This window comes from Phascolarctos cinereus, unplaced genomic scaffold (assembly GCF_003287225.1).
Source record: "Phascolarctos cinereus isolate Bilbo 61053 unplaced genomic scaffold, phaCin_HiC Scaffold_4;HRSCAF=312, whole genome shotgun sequence".
NCBI classification, from domain to species: Eukaryota; Metazoa; Chordata; class Mammalia; order Diprotodontia; family Phascolarctidae; genus Phascolarctos; species Phascolarctos cinereus.
The window spans coordinates 515,268,642-515,289,046 of NW_027555847.1; the positions used below are offsets into that span (position 1 = coordinate 515,268,642).

A 20,405-nucleotide genomic window follows, 5' to 3' on the forward strand; every position below is an offset into this window, starting at 1 on the left:
TGAGATTGAAGGAATAAGCATTGAAAAGAGGAAGTAAAATAATCACTTATTGCAGGTGACATAATTTGCTTAGAGAACTCTAGAGAATCTACCAAAGACTAACGTATTCAACAACTTTAGCAGCGTTGCAGAATATAAAATAAACTCACATAAATCATCAGTGTTCCTATGTATTACCAACAAAACCCAACAGGAAGAGATAGAGAAATTCCACTTGAAATAACGACAGTCAGTATGAAATACTTGGGAATCTACCTACCAAGACACATAGGATCTGTATGAACACAATTATAGAATGCTCGTTGCACAAAAGAAAAAAAAAGGGAAATTACAAATACTGGAGGAACTCTTAAGAAAACAAGTACATTAATGATGCAGTGTTGGTGGAAATATGAATTGGTCTGGTCATTCTGAAAAGCATTTTGGAACAATGCCCAAAAAACTATTAAATTATACATACCTTTTAACCTAGTGATATCACTATTAGGTCTATACCCCAACAAAATCAAAAGAAAAAGACTTGTATATACAAAAATATTTTTAATGACTTTTTGTAGTGGAAATGAATTGGAAACTGAGAGGTTGCCCATCAATTAAGGAACGGTTGAACAAGTTGTGATGCATGAATGTGTTAGAATATTATTGTACTCCAAGAAATAATTAAGGGCATGGTTTCAGAGAAACCTGGGAAGACCATTATGGATTGATGCAGAGTGATGTGAGCAGAACCAGCAAAACCATTTATATAATCAATAACAAAAGATAAACAACTTTGAAAAACTTAGGAACTCTAATCAACAGAATGACCAGTCACAATTCCAGAGGACTCATGATGCTGCCCACCTCCTGATAGAGGTGGCTGGTGGACTCAAGAGTGGAGATTGCACTTTTTTTTTACATGGCTAGTGTAACAATTCATTTTGTTTACCCATACATATTTGTAACAGGGATTTTGTTTCTCTGGAGATAGAGGCATATGGGAAAGAGAAAAAGTAGATCTTCATGATAATAAAATAAAATTTAATTTTTCAGAAGACCCACATTCCCCAAAAAGAATGAAGCACTCTAGAAATCTGTGTCTATGTATGTGGTGTGCGAATATGTATGTATTATATATATTGAGTTGAGCAATAATTACTGGGATATAAAGTCATTACATTCATTATTTCATGTTGGTGTATAATATTTGGAAGTATTATTTTCCATTTTTCAGAGTCTGATTCCTCTAAGTTTTTTTAAAGTATAATGTATTTTGTAGTTATATTTCTTTAAGAAAATTTATGCATATTATGATTTTATTTAGTTCAGGTTTTTTTCACAGTGCCCCTGCTATAAAAGTTGCATTTGATTGAATACATGTGTTAGATTTGGTATGCCAAGATTTAATTCTTTATGGATTTTTTTGTATTCTGTTTTGCTTAAAACATATGGTCAATACAAATGTTTGCAGTTGTGAATCTGACGTGCAGAAGATTCAAATCATATGTGCTTATTTTGTTCCCTTTTTTAAATGTTTACGCTTTGATTTAGAAGACTGATAAGCAATAAAATGAGCTGTACCACTGAGACAAATAAAATCTTTTCTTCCTATAGGATTTATATTTTCATCAAGAGCAGCTGCTAAAAATCCATTATGCTATGGAATCATTAAAATCTAGTTGCCATATTAATAATATAAAATATTACATAATTTTTGCCAGTTACTTTTCTTTCAAACTAAGCTGTGTTTATTTAATTTTGTGCTATTAAAAGAAAAAAACTGGAAGAGAATAACTGTCCATTAACTTAATGTTTTCTTGAACAAAGTATTTATCTTCAGTGTTAAACCTATTTTAAAAAGAAAAAAACAGAAAATCCTGCCATTCTGATAATTCTACTGCTTGTTTGTCATTCGTTTGATTTTGTAATACCTTCTTATTATTGCTACCAGACAACTAAAAAAAATTAATTGCTTTTATACTTTTTGAATATTTTACAAAACTCCTAGGGGCAATCACTGATTAGTTATCACAGAAACAGGTTAGGAACCATGGTGTAACCATTTGATTATGATCTGTTTTTGCTACAGTAATCTAAGGACAAGAGCCAAGGTAAAAACCTTTCTTTGATTCATTTTATTTATATTTTAAAAATTTTAGCTCCATTGCCTGCTTTAATTGATAACATATGTTTGGTATTATAAATTCATAGATTTATAAGATTGACAAGGACTTTGAGAGGACACTCAGCCCTCTGTCTCTGGCTGCTTTTTCAGACCTTTAGAGAAATTCTGTTATGTTACCCATTCCACAGATATTATCATAAGCATATTAGTGAAGTGTTTGAGTAGTTATTTTAAAGTATGTCTATATTATGGTGTTTAAGTTGTATAAATGCAGTTGTCCTATGGCAAGAGTTGCAGCAATTCAGTGCAGAAGTATATTAGATCAAAATCTCCATAGATAATTTCAAGTAGTTTAATGGGTATTGAATTATATAATCAAATTAGTTTATGTAGATTGTCATTTTTGTGATATTGGCTTGCCTACTCTTGAGGAATTAATATTGCTCCTATTATTTAGATATGTCTTTATTTGTGCAAAGAGTTAACCATCACTCTTGAGCTAGTATATATTAATAATTTTAAGAGATGAGTTAGTAAGGGACTGAGTATAACACTATCTTATGAAGACTCCTAAAAATTAAAAGGAATCCAAATCCATTGTTAATTTCAAACTCTCAGTTTTAAGGGAGAGATTATAAAGCACAAAGCCAAAAAATGAGTTACTGTGGTATCAGTTCAGGTTTTATATTAACCCTATAGTCTCTAGAGCAGGAGCCCAGATCTTCTCTGTCTCCTCTCACATAGCCAGAGGAGCAGGACTCAGCTTCACTGTTATTATGCTGCCTCTCTACTGGTTGGGATAAGTGCTTCAGTCAGGTATGTGCTGCCTCTGGGGACATAACCACAACCACATCTGTTTGTCTAGTGGTTTCTTGGAAGACTGTTTTTATGATAACCTTTGTTTGTCATTAAGAGCAGCAGCAGCAGCATCTCTTTGAGAAACTTTCTTTCAGTAATTTTTAGTGCATTGCTTTTTCATTTAGAAAAAGGTCTCAATTTGAATTATAGCCCTGGGGCAGCTAGGTGGTGCAGTGGATAGAGCACCAGCTCTGAAGTCAGGAGGACCTGAGTTCAAATTTGGCCTCAGACCAAATACTTGCCACTTACTAGTTGTATGACCCTGGGCAAGTCACTTAACCCCAGTTGCCAAAAAATTTAAAAAAAAATTATAGCCCTAAAAACTCAATATAAGTCAACAGTGTGACATGGAAGCTAAAGAAGTTAATGCTATTCCTTGGCTTCATTAAGAGACAAAGTGTGTCTGTAATAAGAACTGTAATAGATCTGCTTTACTCTACTCCAGAAGTACTGTGTTCAGTTTTGGGCATCACGTTTTAGGAAAGATAGAAAGAGATTAGATGGAACATGTCCAGAAAACCGAGACTCCTGACAGCCCTAATTTACCAAAAAGAAAAAAACTCCAGAAACAATAGGATTGAGTATCTTGAGATATGCAGATGTATAAGCAGCATTGTACATGATGAAGATGATTTCTGGATCCAGTTACAAAAAACTAAAGTGTTTTGTCAGTTTCTTTGTCAGTCCCTAGATCAGTATCAATTGTTTCTTACCATATGGCCAAGGTAAAATGAACCCCGTTTGAAAATTTTAGTGTAGGAGCAGCTAGGTGAAATAATGCATAGAGCACTGGGCCCGGAATCAGAAGAACCTGATTTCAAATCCAGCCTTAGACACTTATTAGCTGTGTACTCCTGGGCAAGTCACTTAACCTCAGTTTCCTCCAAAGAAAAAGAAAAGAAAATTTGGAAACTACTCTGCTAATTTTAGCCTTTGATAGATCTCTTATGCTCTGTGTATCAAGAAACTCCCTAGGATGTACATGATGATTTAGGATATCCTCTGATAGAATTCACTCAGCATAGGAAGTGCTTTCTAATAGTGTATTTTGATTCACCAATAAAATCTATTAAGAAGGGAGAATTGTTGCCTTAGCCATGTCATTGCTACCATAATTCTCTTGGATTCAGAGGCAAAATGTGGAGATGGAAATGATATTAATTATGGCTTTCCATTTGAACAGAATATGTAATGAGCAGCGTGCTTACAACAATATACTCTCAAATACTGCAAAGTACAGATTATCTTAATGTTTGGTCTAGGAGTGCAGTTTAGACTAGCGTATCTTCCTTACAACATGATAGCAAGATTTCGTAATTCAGATAAAACTTTGTTTTTAAGAAATCTATTAAGATTATAAAAATTGTGTCATAAGAAAAAGAAATTGCCCACAGCTGCAGCTCAGAAAATAAACTCCTTTTTTCTTTTCTTTCACCTTTTTCTGAAAATTAGTGCCTCTTCCAGTGTGTTGTTGATGGAGCTATGAATTGTCCAGCTACTTGTAAAAGCAATTTGGAATTATCATCAAGTCAACACAAGTTTATTAAGTGCTTACTGTGTACCAGGCACTGTGCTAGGCACTAGGGATACAAGTACAACAAAACAAACAATCACTTCTTACTATGAGCTTACATCCAAAGTGGGGAGATAACAAGTACATATAAAATATATGCATGGCATAAATATTATGTTAATAAATACATATTATATAAGTTATTAATATAAGGTGGTTTGGGAGTGAGGTTACTAGCAGCTGGGGGGATCAGGAAAGGTTTCATTGCAGAAGAGGGTATATGAGCTGCATGTTACAGAAAGAGTGGGGTTCTTGGAGGCAGAATTAAGGTGGGATGCAATCCAGGCCTGTACAAAGGCACAAAGATGGGAGATGGAGGGTCATGTGTGAGGAACAGAGAAGGCCAGTTTGGCTGGATTGCACAGTATGAAAGAGGGATAATGTCCATTGAAGCTGGAAAGATAAGTTGAGGCCAAGTTGTATTGGTCTTCAAACGCTAAACAGAGGAGTTTATATTTTATCCTAAAGGTAGTAGGAAGTCACCAGATTTGTTAGAGTAGAAAAGACATGCACTTGAAGAAAAGTACCTTGGCAACAGTATGTAAAATGGATAGGAATAATGAGAAGCTTGAGGCAGGGAAACCAGTTAGGAGGGTGTTACAATAATCTAGGTAGGCTAGAGATGATGCAGGCCTGAACTAAGGTGATAATCACTTGAGTAGAGAGGCAAGTATGTCAGAGTTAAGAAACGTGAAGGTAGAAATGATAGAATTTGTTGAAGGATGGTGGTGTCTTTGATAGTACTAGGAAAGTTTGGAAGAATGAGAGTTTAGAGGAAAAAATAGTAAGTTTAGTTAAATATGCAAATAAAGTAATTAAGTATATAAGCCAAGAATTTCATTAATTAAAAAGGCTCCATATATACCAAAATATTTATAGTTGCATTTTTGTGTGTGTCATAGTAAGGAACTAGAAACAAAGTACAAGCCTATTGATTGGAGACTGGCTAAAAAAAATGTGGTGCATAAATGTAGTGGAATATTACTGTGCTGTAAAAAATAGATATAGAAAAGCATGGAAAGATTTTCAAGAACTGAGGCAAAAACTAAGTAAGCAGAGATAGAAAAAGTATAAATTTTTACTATAATGTAAATTGTAAGAACTACCTACAAACAACCAAAAAAGAAGGTTGCAGAATTTAAAAAAAAAAAAGCAACAAAACTAAACAAGCTTGATCCCAGAGAAGAGATATAAGAAGATACCTCCCTTCACTCTTTTCCAGAGGTAAAGGTATTTGGGAGTTCTGAGCTGCAGTGAGCTAAGCTGATCTGGTGTCTGCACTAAGCTCAGCATTAATATGGTGAGGTACCTCCCCCCACCCAAGAGGGAAAGCCATCAGGTTGCTCAAGGGGGAGCAAACTGGCTTTGGTCAGAAACAGCAGGCTTCTGTGCCTATAGGAATGGGATTGATTGGTTTTGTGAGTGGCCCCTGAACTTCTAGCCTTAGCAAAATAGGGAGACCCAGTCTTAAAAAAATTAAAATAAAAAATTCTTTGTTCTAAGAAATCTAAGAGTTCTTTGAGAGGAAGAAAGGGAAGATACAGGGAGAAATCTATGTTATATAAAAACAAAAGATATCAGTAAAAATCTGTTCTCAAAAATTAATCCCATCTCTATGTCCTTGACCCAATGAAGGTATAGTCATTCCATAAATCACAAAAATTTTGTTTTGCCGTAAGACTGATAATAGTTTCTTCTTTTTTCTTGTCAGATTTTTGTCTTAATTAAAGAAAATGGAGTCATAGCTTCCTTAAAGTTCAGCAGCAACTTGTAGCTTTTTTTGTAAAATAAATCAATGTTTAAATGTAATTAATAAACAATTATATGAATAAACTATGCTTTTATTCTGTATATGTGCACATTTTATGTGCCTTGCAGAAGGGATCTTGAGGATAATTTGGTCTAGCCTCATCATTTTATAAATGAACAAACTTCCATTTTGTCAGAAGACTTACTTTTTGTATTTAATTCTGTTCTGAACTACCTTTTATCTTCTTTGAAAATTGCCATAATCTCCCTGTTGTGGGTACCCAGAGTATAGTTTGTCATTCATACATCCATTTTATGAAAAGTAAATTTTCTTCCTGGGACTGTTGTGAGCTTAAATTCTACTGACCATAAGACAAGTTAATAGGCATGCCTCACAGAAGATCACTCCCAAGCAACATTCTTAACTGATTACAGCCAAACATAACTTTAAATCCTGCTAAAAACCTAAAACCCTGCTGTAATGAAGTTCCACTGGTTGCCCATCTATCATATTGTTGCTGTAGAATTCCTAATATAGTCACAGAATCAATTAAGAAATTTAAGTTTTTACTTTGTTATATAGTAACCATTTTTCATGATGCAGAATCTTAAACATTACATTGATAGCCTAAATCTTATTAAAGTTGCCTTTAAGTAGTTTACATATTTTTCTATCATACTTAGTATGAGTATTAAATTTTAAATGTGCACAGACTTTATGAAGGAAGACCTTGAATTTCATTTCTCTTTTCTTTAGTATGTGGCATAGTGGTGATCTATGCATAATAGACGGTCAATGAAAATATGTTAAATTAATTAACTATCTATAAAATTCAAACTACATTCCTCCCCCACTCTACCACCTTTTTACAACTCCACCACCCCTTTAAGTATAGGAAATATATTAATCAAAATTATCTTACCTTTTAGTACTTTTAGTTAGATAATTGATGAAGAGGAGTAGTACATTTGCCCTGAAGCTTATTCAGTTCAACAAACATTTATTAAACACCTACTGTGTGCAAGGAACTGGTCAATGAGACAGATAGAGCTTTGTGGTAAAAGTCTTTCAAGGAGCCTAGATTTTAGTAAGCTATTAAGCAAGGAATCTAGTTGATTGTTGAAACATGAAGTATCATTTAACTTTGTAAAGTATAACATTGAAAGATATTCAAGTGTTGAACTTTGGAAATTAAATGTGATACATTAAAAATTCTTGATATTCCATTAGTTTTTTAAAAAAGTTCAACAAATTACTCTATTTTCTTCTTCTTAGGTATGTGCAATCCTCGAAATTACAGTGATACGCCTCCCACCTCAAAGAGCACTGTAGAAGAGCTTCATGAACCAATCCCGTCTCTCTTTCGCGCTCTAACCGAAGGAGGCACACAGCTGAACTGGAACATTGTTTCATTCCCTGTTGGTGAAGAACTTTCCCATCATGAGAATCTAGTTTCATTTTTAGAAACTGTGAACCAACCACACCACCAGAATGTGTCTGTTCCTAGCAACAATGTCCATACACCATATTCCAATGACAAAGGTAACTAGCTAAGTATTTTCTTTACAATTAAATGGGTTACTTAAATCTTCTCTTGCTCTTTACCCTGTCTACAAAGCATACATGCAGGAACAAAGTTGAGGGAGAGATTGAATATTCATCCTTCTGTTTTGAGAATTGAAAGTTCTTGAGTAATTCCTTGTTTTCTGTAAACATGGTCCTTGAATACTTAAAGGATTATTTCATGATGATGTAACCTATTTGTTAAAACATAATATTGTGGTGAAAGGTGCTTTGTAAGAAGGTAGGAGAACTATATTTTGTTCCAAATTTCCTCACCAAAGACTAAATCCTCATCCCAGCCAGCTTTCTCTAGAGACTGGTAAATCAAGGACTAAGATAATGATGATGATGATGATGATGAAAGCTAACATTTATGTGGCGCTTACTATGTGATAGGTGGTATGCTAAGCACTTTACAACTATTATCTCCTTCGATCCTCACAATATCTCTGGCAGGTAGATGCTATTATCCCCATTTTATAGAGGAGGAAACAGGCAAACAGAGATTAAGCAATTTACCCAGGGCACACACCTGGAAATGTCTGAAGTCAGATTCTAACTCAGATCTTGTTGTCTTCAAGCCCAGCACTCCATCCACTGCACCACCTGATTGTCCCTAACCAATATTAAAGTTGACTATACCAGTAATGTATCAGCAATTCAAAAAATGGCACCACCTTTAGTAGATTTATAGATCTGGAAGGGACCTTAAAGAGTACCTAGGAGTGCTGTGCAAAGAATATAGTTTCATCATTGTATATGAAGAACAAATACATATTTTGAATTTAATTTCCTTATTGGAGTAGAATTCACTGTTTACCTCATGGAAAAATAGTATGATTATTTCAAAATGTGAAATTATATATAAGTAAGAGAATTTTTCCTTTTTTAGCCTTAGGTATTTTGCTATTCTCTAGCATCCATTTTACTTTACCTAGCTAAAACAATGTGAACTACTAGATTTATTAGCTTTTTTAGCAAAATTTCGCTCTCACTCAGTGGAATTCAAATAGGTAAAATCAAAATATTATAGTATATTTATTTCCCTTATCAGGCAAACCTCCCCTTTTGTAAATAAGTAACAAATTTTCCCATAAAAATGAGTTATGCAAATGGCACTTTTTTCCTGAGAATTCTCAGGTCCACAGTAGTCTCCTGGCATATGCAAATTGTCTTGCTGCTGCAATGAGTAACATTTTATCTGTGGTAGTATTAACAATGATTAAATATATTTTTCTTTTATATATTGGAAAGTCGGTATAATATTCAAACCTTATGTACATCATGCCCTAAACCTATGGAGCATTTCCAGAAAAAGGAATACTTACTTTAGGTAGAAGTTAAGACTTTGTTAGAAGTAGAAAATCAAATCTACCAACTCAATTACAAGGTCATTTATGCTTTTGGAAATAGAATTACCACAAGCAACTCTAAAGGAGGTTTTAGACAGTGCCTACACTCATAAATTCATCTTCCTAGATATAGTGCTTGGTACTGAAATGCTGGTGAAGGAAACCCTGAACCTGAAAAATTAGGGCTATTAGACAGCCATATATAACTACTTCTTCTGTCATTAAACATTAACTAGGTGTTTCCATATGCATGATACTTTATAAAGTGGGGTAAATTGCTGTGGATCTTACACAATAGGAGTTTATTTTGGAAGGCCGACTTTTCTTCATAATTTCTAATTTCTATTAATGGTACCATCAACATCCTAGTTTCCCAGTCTAGAAATTTGAGTCATCTCTTCCACCCCCACTCACCAGTCGCTGCCAGTTCTTCCTAAATGACCCTCAGGTCTTTTCTCACTCTACCATCTTCATTCAACAATGATTTATTAAATATTTGCAATGTACTTGCTATTGAGGAGGTATAAAAAAGAATATGAGCTGGCCCTTACTGTCAAGGAGATATCAGAGCTTCCTAAGTAGTCTCCCTGCCTCTACTCTCTTTGCTTCAGTATATCCTACAGACGGTTTTCAGATAATCTTCCAGAAATACTACTTTAATCACTTCACTTCCTTATCACAAAACTAAAATGGCTATACGTATGGCATACATAAATTCTAAATTCCTGACTGACTTTATGGTTCTTTCTGTTTACTTCTCTCTGTCTGTCTCTGTTTTTCTCTTTGTCTCTTAGGTAAGTACTCTTTTCTCTTGAGTTATCCTGCATGCCAATTCCTTTTTAGCCATTTTCTTCTGTCCTTTGTGCTTCAAAGGTAATTTGGAACACCCATATTCCCAACTTGCTTGCTGTCTGTCTCTTTATCCTTCATACACTTGGGCACTGTCATCTGATGTACAGATGAAACCTAAGGACCCCTGAGGGTAGCCTTTTAGGATTTCTGGGACTTTCTGTCCCCTCTCCAACTAAACTTTCTTTTTAATGTGTTATCTCCTCCAGTTAGATTGTGAACTTCTTGAGAGCAGGAACAATCTCAATTTTGCTGTCGCTATCCCTAGCTCTTTGGAAGTGCTCACTAATTCTCTCATTCATTGATTGATTGATTTCTGAAGTTAAATTATTAAGAGTATGTCACCACACCACTTAACAGTTGATCTTAGTGTATTATTTGTGTAATATTTATTAATCTTGTTCCTTCATACACAAAGAGATATTGTTATATACCTCATTTCTTTCTCATAGTGACTATGCTGGCACAAAGTAGATTTAATTCAGAACTTCATAGATCTATGATTTTGCCATTGTAGGTATCCCTTCTGCCAGTACAGGTTACAGTCCTGCTATGGCTTGGTAGATGGTCTTTAAGAATCATCGTGAACAAAAAATTCATCTTGCTGAGGCGAATCTGGCAATGAGCCTTTTTGAACTTAGTCACATTGGTCCTTGGTTATTGGACCTAGAGGTACAGTTGACAGGGTGCTGAGCCTGTAATCAGAAAGATGTGCATTCACATATGACCTCAGACACTTATCAGCTGTATGACCCTGGGCAAGTCACTTGATCTCTGTCTGCCTCAGTTTCCTCAACTGTAAAATGGGAGTAATGATATCTGCTTCACAGGGTTGTTATGCAAATCAAATGAGATGATATTTATAAAGCATTTAACGTGGTGCCTGGCACATAGGCTTGTTCCTTCCTTTATTTCCGTCATCAAGGCCCACCTTTTTGGCTTGGTAGGATCTGCCAGAGCTAAGACACTAAAGAGTCTCATCCAAGACTCTATCCATCTTAGCCAAGTTGTAGGAATAGAGGAAGCATTCAGGCCAAACTTTCCCAACATTGCTTTCTAGAAAAGTTTAAAATAACACGTAATACTGAATTCTGGAGCAGCATAGCCAACAAAAAGTTGGGATAAGACATTTTTCCCACCCAAGACAACTTAGGAAGTTGGGAGAAAAGATCTGTGATACTGGTATTAGGGGCTGGCACAGGGGGCAACAATACCAAATGGGGGCCTCAGGGGCAGTTGCAACAGCAGCAGCAGTTTTGGGAGTGCTCACTGCCCAGAGAGGGCAAGGGGATTGGACAGCTGATCAGAAAGAGATTATAGGGTACCCCTATGTAGGCACTTGGTGCAAGACCGAATACCATTTGTCAACTCCATTATCTAGTTCTGGGTCACAATCCCAGGGCAGAGAGGAGTACTTGTGGTTGTAAAGGAGTAGGAACCCTGGTTACAGTTTCAGGGTGTGAAGAGAAAGCAGGGGCCCTAGCTCTAGAGCAGAAAGGCATGCTAGGACTGACATTTGCAGAGGAGTAGGGGCCCTTTCTGGGTGAAGACCAGAGCACAGACCAGGAGAGCAGTGACCACATCTTTTCCCAGATCACACCACCTTAGAAGCACCAAAAACTTATAGACCTTCCAGACTAGCTGTCAAACGAGCAGGGTAAAATACCCGGAAGCTTTTGGTCAGTGGTACCCCCAGCCCTTACCCCCGAGATGAGGAGTGCCCAACTCTAACATAAAGTTCAAAGTCAACAGGCTGGAAAAATGAAGAAAACAACAACAACAAAATAACAAAGAAGTTCAAGATACAAACTTAGAAGAAAACAACATGAAAACATCAACAAGAAAAGTCTCAAAGAAAAATGGAGATTGAACAGAAGTCCAAAAAGAATCCCTTGAAAAGCTAAAGAAAGAGGGGAAAAATTATTTTAAAATGAAATGTGTGGTCAAGGAAAAATAGGAAATAGAAATGAGAGCAATACAAGAAAATTATGAAAAGACAACATCTTGGTAAAGAGAAAGAAATGCTGAAGAAAATAATACATTAAAAAAGCAGAATTGGCCAAATGGTGAAAGAGGTACAAAACCTCACTGAAGAAAATAATTCCTTAAAAATTAGAATTGATCAGATGGAAGCTAATGACTCCATGAGACATTAAGAAACAAGAAAACAAAGTCAAAAGAAGAAAAAAGAAGATAATGCTAAGTATCTCATAAAAAAATAGCTGACATGGAAAAGAGATAGAGGAGAGATAATTTAAGAATTATTGAATTATAGTCATTCCTCAGTTGATAAATGGTCAAAGGATGTGAACAGGAATTTTTCAGAAGAAGAAATCAAAGGTATCTATAGTAATATGGGGGGGGCTCTAAATCACTATTGATTAGAGAAATGCAAATTAAAATAATTCTGAAGTACCATCTCACACCTGTCAGATTGGCTAATATGACAGAAAAGGAAAATGATAAATGTTGGAGAACATGTGGGAAAATTGGGACACTAATGCACTGTTGGTGGAGTTGTGAACTGAGCCAGCCATTCTGGAGAGCAAGTTGGCACTATGCCCAGAGGGCTATAAAACTATGCATACCCTTTGATACAGCAATACGACTTCTAGGGCTGTATCCCAAAGAGATTAAAAAAAAAACAAACCAGAAAAGGACCCGTTTGTGTGTGTGTGTGTGTGTGTGTATAATATTTATAGCAGCGATTTTTATGGTGACAAAGAATTGGAAATTGAGGGGATGCCTATCAATTGGGGAATGGCTGAGCAAGTTGTAGCATATGATTATGATGGAATACTGTTGTGCTATAAGAAATGATGAGCAGGATGTTTTCAGAAAAACCTGGAAAGACTTACATGAATTGATGCAAGTGAAGTGAGCAGAACCAGGAGAACATTGTACACAGTAATAGCAATATTGTAAGATGATCAACTGTGAATGACAGCTATCCACCTCCAGGAAAAGAACTGATGACATCTGAATTAAATTAAAGCATACTTTTTTTATACTTTATTTTCTTTGGTGGGGGAGGGATTGGTGTTTTTTTGGCAATATGGCTAATATGGAAATATTTTTACATAATTGCACATGTATAATCTAATATCAAATTTCTTGCCTTCTCAAGAAGGACAGGCGGAGAGAATTTGGACTCAATTTTAAGAAATGAAAGTTAAAAATTGTTTTTACATATAATTGGGAAAAGATAAAATATTTTTTAAAAATTAAAAGAATTATTGGACTACCTGAAAGCCATTAAAAAAAAAACCAAGCCTCTATCCTGTCCTACAGGAAAATAGAAGAGGAAGGGGATAAGAGAAGGGGTGGGGAGATAGAAGGGAGGGCAGATTAGAGGAAAGGGTATTCAGAATGCACTTTTGGGGTTGGGAGAGGAACAAGATGGGGAGAAAATTTGGGACTCAAAATCTTGTAGAAATGAATGTTGAAAACTAAAAATAAATTAATGAGTCTTAAAAAAAATTTTTTTTTAAATAAAAAAAAGAGGAGGCAAGTCCCTGCAGAATCCAGTGCTATAACTGGAAGTTGTGGTGCCTGGGGGAAATACTCTCAAATAAACAACAATAGAGGAGATGCCAACACTAGCTTTAAGGGGTGATTCTGGATCACCTTCTAGTTATAGGAGACAGAGACCTCAGGACATCTAGGGGCCATTGTTGAAGATGCTAATACCTGAGGGAAAGGGTGGAATGGAAGGGATCTCATCAGCTATGTGGCTTCTAGGGAGAAAGGAAGGGCCCCATCTGGTAGGTTCTTTGTTTAATTATTCTAGCTAATTAGTTTTCACACTGCTGAAAAAGTGAAGGTACTGTCAAAAAGTGTAACTATGTTGCCCTCACTCCACCCCTTCCTCTTGCCATGACTACAGAGCAGGGGAGGAAGAAGCAACAACTGAGCTCATCAGAGCAAAGGAGACAGGTAAATGACGTCATTTTCAGTTTATACATGGGAGTCGAGATGAAGAGAGATAGGAGTCAAGAAAAAGAGAATGGAGAAGTATCACTCCAACTGAGCCACCAACTCTGTATGACCTTTCAGAAGGACCCAGCTAGGAGATGAGCAGCAAGGCAGAAACTCATTCATGAGGCAAGTGATGAGGCAGAAAAGGCTGAAGCTGTGACCCAGGTGGAGAAAAGCGGCAGGAGGGCCTTCGCTCTACAGTGGAGGTTTTCCTGAGACCTCAGACCCCACAGAGGGGCCCCCTAGTTCCCGATTCCCTCAACTGATGTGACTGTGACCCTCCTGGAGGTTGTGAGTGGAACAGTGTTTAGGAGGACTTGTATTCTATTTGCACAAATTCCTTTGTTCGCCCTTTGGGATTTTTTTTGGGGGTAGTATTTTAAGGAGGGGAGGAAGTGGGCAGAGAGGTTAAACAATTGAACTATGTCTTTCCTAAAACTCTCGGGTTGTGGGTTGCCAGAGAATGGGAGAAGCTGTAGTCACATGATCATGTTTCAAAATATTGTGATTGTCAATTAAAAAAATATATAAGCCTAGACATCATATTTCAAGAAATTATAAAGGGAAACAATCCTGATATCTTAGAACCAGAGGACAAAGTAAAAATTGAAAGAATCCACTGATCACTTCCTAAAAGGGATCACAAAATGAAAACTCTTAAGAATATTATAGCCAAATTCCACAGTTTACTTCAGGAAGAAAATACTGCAAGAATCCAGAAAGAAACTATTTAGATACTGTGGAACCACAGTCAGGATCACAGGAAACTTAACAGCTAACACACTAGACGAGTGGATGGCTTGGAATATGATATTCCAGAAGGCAAAGGAGCTAGGATTACAGCAAATCATAACCTCCTTAGCACAATACTCCTTCACTGAAGAAAATGGCTATTTAATGAAATAGAGGACTTTCAAGGACCTGAGTAGAAAATTTGACATTCAAACACAAGATTCAAGAAAAGCATAAAAAAATAAACATGAAAGAGAAATCATAAGGGACTAAATAAGGTTAAACTATTTACATTCTTGTATAGTAAGATGATACATGTAACCCCTGAGAACTTTTATCATTAATAGGATAGTTAGAAGGAATGAACATAAGACAGAGGGCATAGGTTATGAGTTGACTATTTTGGAATGATCTGGAAAAAATAGAAGGGTAAGGTGAGGAAGAAGGATGCATTGGGAGAAGGGGAAAGAGAGAGAAAGAACACAAAATTATCTTACATAAAGAAGACACACAAGGAAGAGTTTTTATAGTAGAAGGGGAAATAAGAGAGGGTCAGTGCTTGAACCTCACTCTTACTTGAACTGATTCAAAGAAGAATACACACACACACACACACACACACACACACACACACACACACACACACACAATTGGATATAGAAATCTCACTTACCTAAAGTTTTCCTATAGGAAAGTAGGAGGGGAAGGGGATAAGAGAGAGAGAGGATCATAAGGGAGAGGGTACCTTAAGACAGGCAGTGGTTAAGAAGCAAAACAGACTCCTGAGAAGGGACAGGGTTAAAAAGAGAGAGAGAGAGAGAGAGAGAAGATAGAAAAAAATTGGTTAGAAAGAAATATGCAGTTAGTAATCATAACATGAATGTCAATGGGATGAACTCGCCCATAAAATAGAACTAGACAACAGAATAGATTAGAAATCAGAATGCAACAGTATGTTGTTTACAAGAAACATGCTTAGGGGGCAGTGCAGCTAGATGGCACAGTGGATAGAGCACCGGCCCTGAATTCAGGAGAACCTGAGTTCAAATCCAGCCTCAAACCAAACACTTGACACTTACTAGCCGTGTGACCCTGGGCAAATCACTGAATCCCATTGCCTAGCCCCCCCCCCAAAAAAGAAACACGCTTGGCCCTGGAATCAAATCCAGCCTCAGACACATAACACTCACTAGCTGTGTGACTCTAGGCAAGTCACTTAACCCCAATTACCTCAAAACAACAACAACCCCCCCCCCAAGAAACCCACAGTTAAAATAAAGGGCTGAAGCAGAATCTATTATTACTTCAGCTGAAGTAAAAAAGGCAGGGTAGTAATCATGATCTTAAAGCAAAAGCAGACCTAATTAAAAGAAATAATCAGGGAAACTATATTTTGATAAGTACCATAGATAGTGAAATAATATCAGTACTAAACCTATATACACCAAGTGGCATAGCATCCAAATTCTTGAAGGAAAAGTCAAATGACTTACAGAAAAAAACAGTAAAACTGTACTAATGAAGGACTTCAATATACCCCCTCTCAGAACTAGATAAATCTAACCATAAAATAAAAAATAAATAAGGAGATGAGCAGAATTTTGGGAAACTTAGATATGATAGACCTCTGAAGAAAATCGAATAGGAATAGAAAAGAGTATACCTTTTCCTGAGCTGTATGTGGTACCTTCACAAAAACTGACCATGATTACACCCTCTCTCCATTGTTTTCCATTTAAGTACTGGGAAGAGGGTATGTTGGAGCCAGCTGAACCAGAGAGAGAAGGTTGTTAAATTTACTGAGGGATCATTTATACCTTGAAAAACTGGCAAAAGATACAAATCAGTGATTGATTTGCTGTTTTGTTGATTTTTAGATTTAAGAAAGTGATGAATAAAATGTTAATAATACAAGTTAAAAAAATTTTTTTTTAAACCTGACCATATATTAGGGCATAAAAACCTCACAAACAGATGATAGAAAGTGGAAATATTAAATGCACCCTTTTGGGATATTGCAATAATTAGTTATTATATTAATGTAATTAATAATATATTATAATTAATTATAATTAAAATTATATATAATATGTAATAAGTATAATATAAATATATGAATATATTTATTTGTAAGATAGTTTGAAATCTAGGCTACTTCCCAAAAAATAAAAATATAATATATAATATTAAATATATATTATATAATATTATATTATAATAACATTATATACACAGTTATATAATTATAATTACTTATAATTTAAAATGATATAATTAAATATATTGCAATAAAAATTACATTTAATAAAGGGCTTGGGAAGCATAGATTAAAAATTATTTGGAAACTAATCTTATTCTAAAGAATGAGTGGGTCAAAGAACAAGTCATAGAAACAATCAGTTTCATTAAAGACAATACCAACATTGAGACAACATATCAAAATTTGTGGGATACAGCCAAAGCAGTGCATAAGGGAAAATTAATATTTCTAAACATTTATGTAATTTAAAAAAGAAAGAGCAGATCAATAAATTGGGCATGCAATTAAAAAAACTAGAAAAGGAACAAATTAGAAATCCCCAATTAAACATGTAAATGGAAATTCTGAAATCAAAGAAGAAATGAATAAAATTGAAAGAAAAAAATTGAATTAATAAAAGTAGGAGCTCTTTTTTTTTAAAGGCAAAATAGATAAACTGTTGGTTAATTTGATTTTTAAAAAGAAGAAAACCAAGTTTCCAGTATCAAAAATGTAAGGGGTCAATGCAATGAAGATAGAATTAAAGTAGTTGTTGGAACCTATTTTTCCTAATTGTATACCAATATATCTAACAATCAAAGTGAAATGGATCAGGGGCAGCTAGGTGGTGCAGTGGATAGAGCACTGGCCCTGAAGTTAGGAAGACCTGAGTTCAAATCTGGCCTCAGACCAAACACTTGACATTTAGTACCTGTGTGACCCTGGACAAGTCACTTAACTCCAATTGCCTAAAAAAAAAAGTGAAATGGATAAATATTTACAAAAATATAAATTGCCCAAATTAATAGAAGAGGAAATAGAATACTTAAATAATCCTGTCTTAAGTGAGGGAAATGAACAAGCCATCAGTGGGCTCCCTAAGAAAAAGTCCCCAGGACCAGATGGATTTACAAGTGAATTCTACAAGCATTTAAAGAAAAATCAATTCCAATACTATATAAACTGTTTTGAAAAATAAGCAAAGAAGGAATCTACCAAATTCCTTTTACACACAAATATGTTGCTGATATCTAAACTAGGGAGAACCAAAACAGAGAAAGAAAATTACAGACCAATTTTCCTAATGAATATTGATACAAAAAAAATTTAAATAAAATAATAACAAGGAGATTGCATCAACATATCGCAAGGATCATAACACTATGACCAGGTGGGATATATACCAGGAAAAACAGGGCCAATTCAATATTAGGAAAACTATCTGTATAACTGATCATATCAATGAGAAAAGCAAGAGAAATCATGATTATCTCAATAGATGCAGAAAAAGTTTTTGATAAAATGTAACACCCATTCCTATTAAAAACATTAGAAAGCTTAAAAGTAAGTGAAGTTTTTTTTTTAAATGAAAGTAGTATTTATATAAAACTATCAGCAAGCATTATCTGTAATGGGGATAATCTAGAAACTGTCCTGATAAGATCAGGATAGCCATTATCACTATTTTTATCCAATATCATAATAGAAGTTTTAGCTATAACAAGACAAGAAAAGGAAATTGAAAGAACAGGAATAGACAATAAGGAAACAAAATTATCACTATTTACAGATAATATGATGATATAATTAGAGAACCCTAGAGAATGAACTAAAAATCTATACTTGAAATAATTAACAAATTTAGCTAAGTTGCAATATATAACATGGGTTATGTAAATCATTAGTGTTTCTGTATGTTACTAACAAAACCTAACAGGAAGAGATAGAGAAATTCCATTTAAAATAACTGCAGACAGTATAAAATACTATATGAACACAATTACAAAACACTTTTCACACAAATAAAGATAGATATAAACAAGAGGAGAAATATTTATTGTTCATGAAGAGGCTGAGTCAATGTAGTAAAAATGACAACTCTACCTAAATTAGTTTACTTATTCAGTGCCATGCCAGTCAAACTACCAAAGAATTGTTTCATAGAGCTAGAAAAGAATAACAGAATTCATCTGAAAAAACAAAAAGTCAATAATATCAAGGGCATTAATGAAAACAATGTGAGAGAAGTAGTCTAGCAGTACCAGATTTCAAACTATCTTAAAAAGTGGTAATCATCAGAACAGTCTGGTACTGGTTAAGAAATAGAGTGGTTGGTCAGTGAAATAGATCAGGTAAACAATATACAGAGACAAATGACCATAGTAATCCACTGTTCTTAAGCCAAAAGATCCCAGCTATTGGGGCAAGAACTCACTATTTAACAAAAACTGTGAAAATTGAAAAGTATTCTGGCAGAAACTAGGCATAAACCAACATCTCACACTGTATACCAAAATCAGGTCAAAATAGATACATGATTTAGACAAATTAGGGGAGCATGGAATAAAATCAGATCTATGGATAAGGAAAAATTTTATAACCAAACAAGATAGAAAGGATCATGGGAGGTAAAATGGATAATTTTGATTACATTAAATTAAGTTTTTGCATAAAACCCCATTGAAGCCAAAATTAGAAAGAAAGGAAACTGGAGGGGGGAGCATTTTATAGCAAACTTCTCTGATAAAGGCCTCATTTCTCAAATCTAAAGACAACTGAGCCAAACTTCTAAAAACATTAGCCACTCCTCAGTCGTTATAAGGATATTAACAGATAGTTTTCAGAAAAAGACATCAAAGTTATGAATAGTCATGTGAAAAAAATGCTCTAAGTCGCTAATAATAGCTAATGACATTAGAACAACTAAGGGGTACCACCTTATACCTCTCAGGTTAACATGACAGAAAAATTAAATGACAAATGCTACAGGGCATGTGGAAAAATGGAGACTGTAATGCTGTTTTGGTGGAACTAAATTGGTCCAACCATTGTGGAGAACAGTTTGGAACTACACCCAAAAGGCTATAAAACTGCATACCCTTTGACCTTTTAATACCACTACCAGGTCTGTGTCCTGAAGAGATCAAAAGAAAAATGGCCTATATGTACAAAAATATTTATAGCAGCAGTTTTTGTGGTGGCAAAGAATTGGAACGTGAGGGGATATTCATTATTTGGGGAATGGCTGAACAAGTTGTCCTATATATGATTATGATGAAATACTATTTTACTACAAGAAATGACCATGGGAATGGTTTCAGAAAAACCTGGGAAGACTTATATGAACTGATGCAAAGTGAAATGAGCAGAACTAGCAGAACATTGTGCACAGAACAGCACAATGATGATCAACTGTGAAAGATTTAATGCAGTGATCCAAGACAGTTGTAAAGGACTCATGAAAAATGCTCTCCATCTCCAGGGAGAGAACTATTAAATTTTAAGTGCAGATTAAAGCATATTATTTTTCACTTAATTTTTCTTCCTCTTTTTTGGCAACATGGCTAATATGGAAATATGTTTTACATGACTTCACATGTAACATATTCCTTGCCTTCTCAATGAGT

The 20,405-nt window shown here is 35.0% G+C and overlaps 1 protein-coding gene across 1 annotated transcript in view; it reads left to right on the forward strand.

Annotated features, from left to right (window-relative positions):
- Positions 1-20,405, forward strand: part of TWSG1 (twisted gastrulation BMP signaling modulator 1) — a 66,488-nt gene that overhangs the window by 40,688 nt on the left and 5,395 nt on the right. Inside the window, exon 4 of the mRNA XM_020985536.2 lies at positions 7,561-7,827. Coding sequence (XP_020841195.1) covers positions 7,561-7,827 — 267 coding nt within the window. The remainder of the gene's footprint in view (positions 1-7,560; positions 7,828-20,405) is intronic.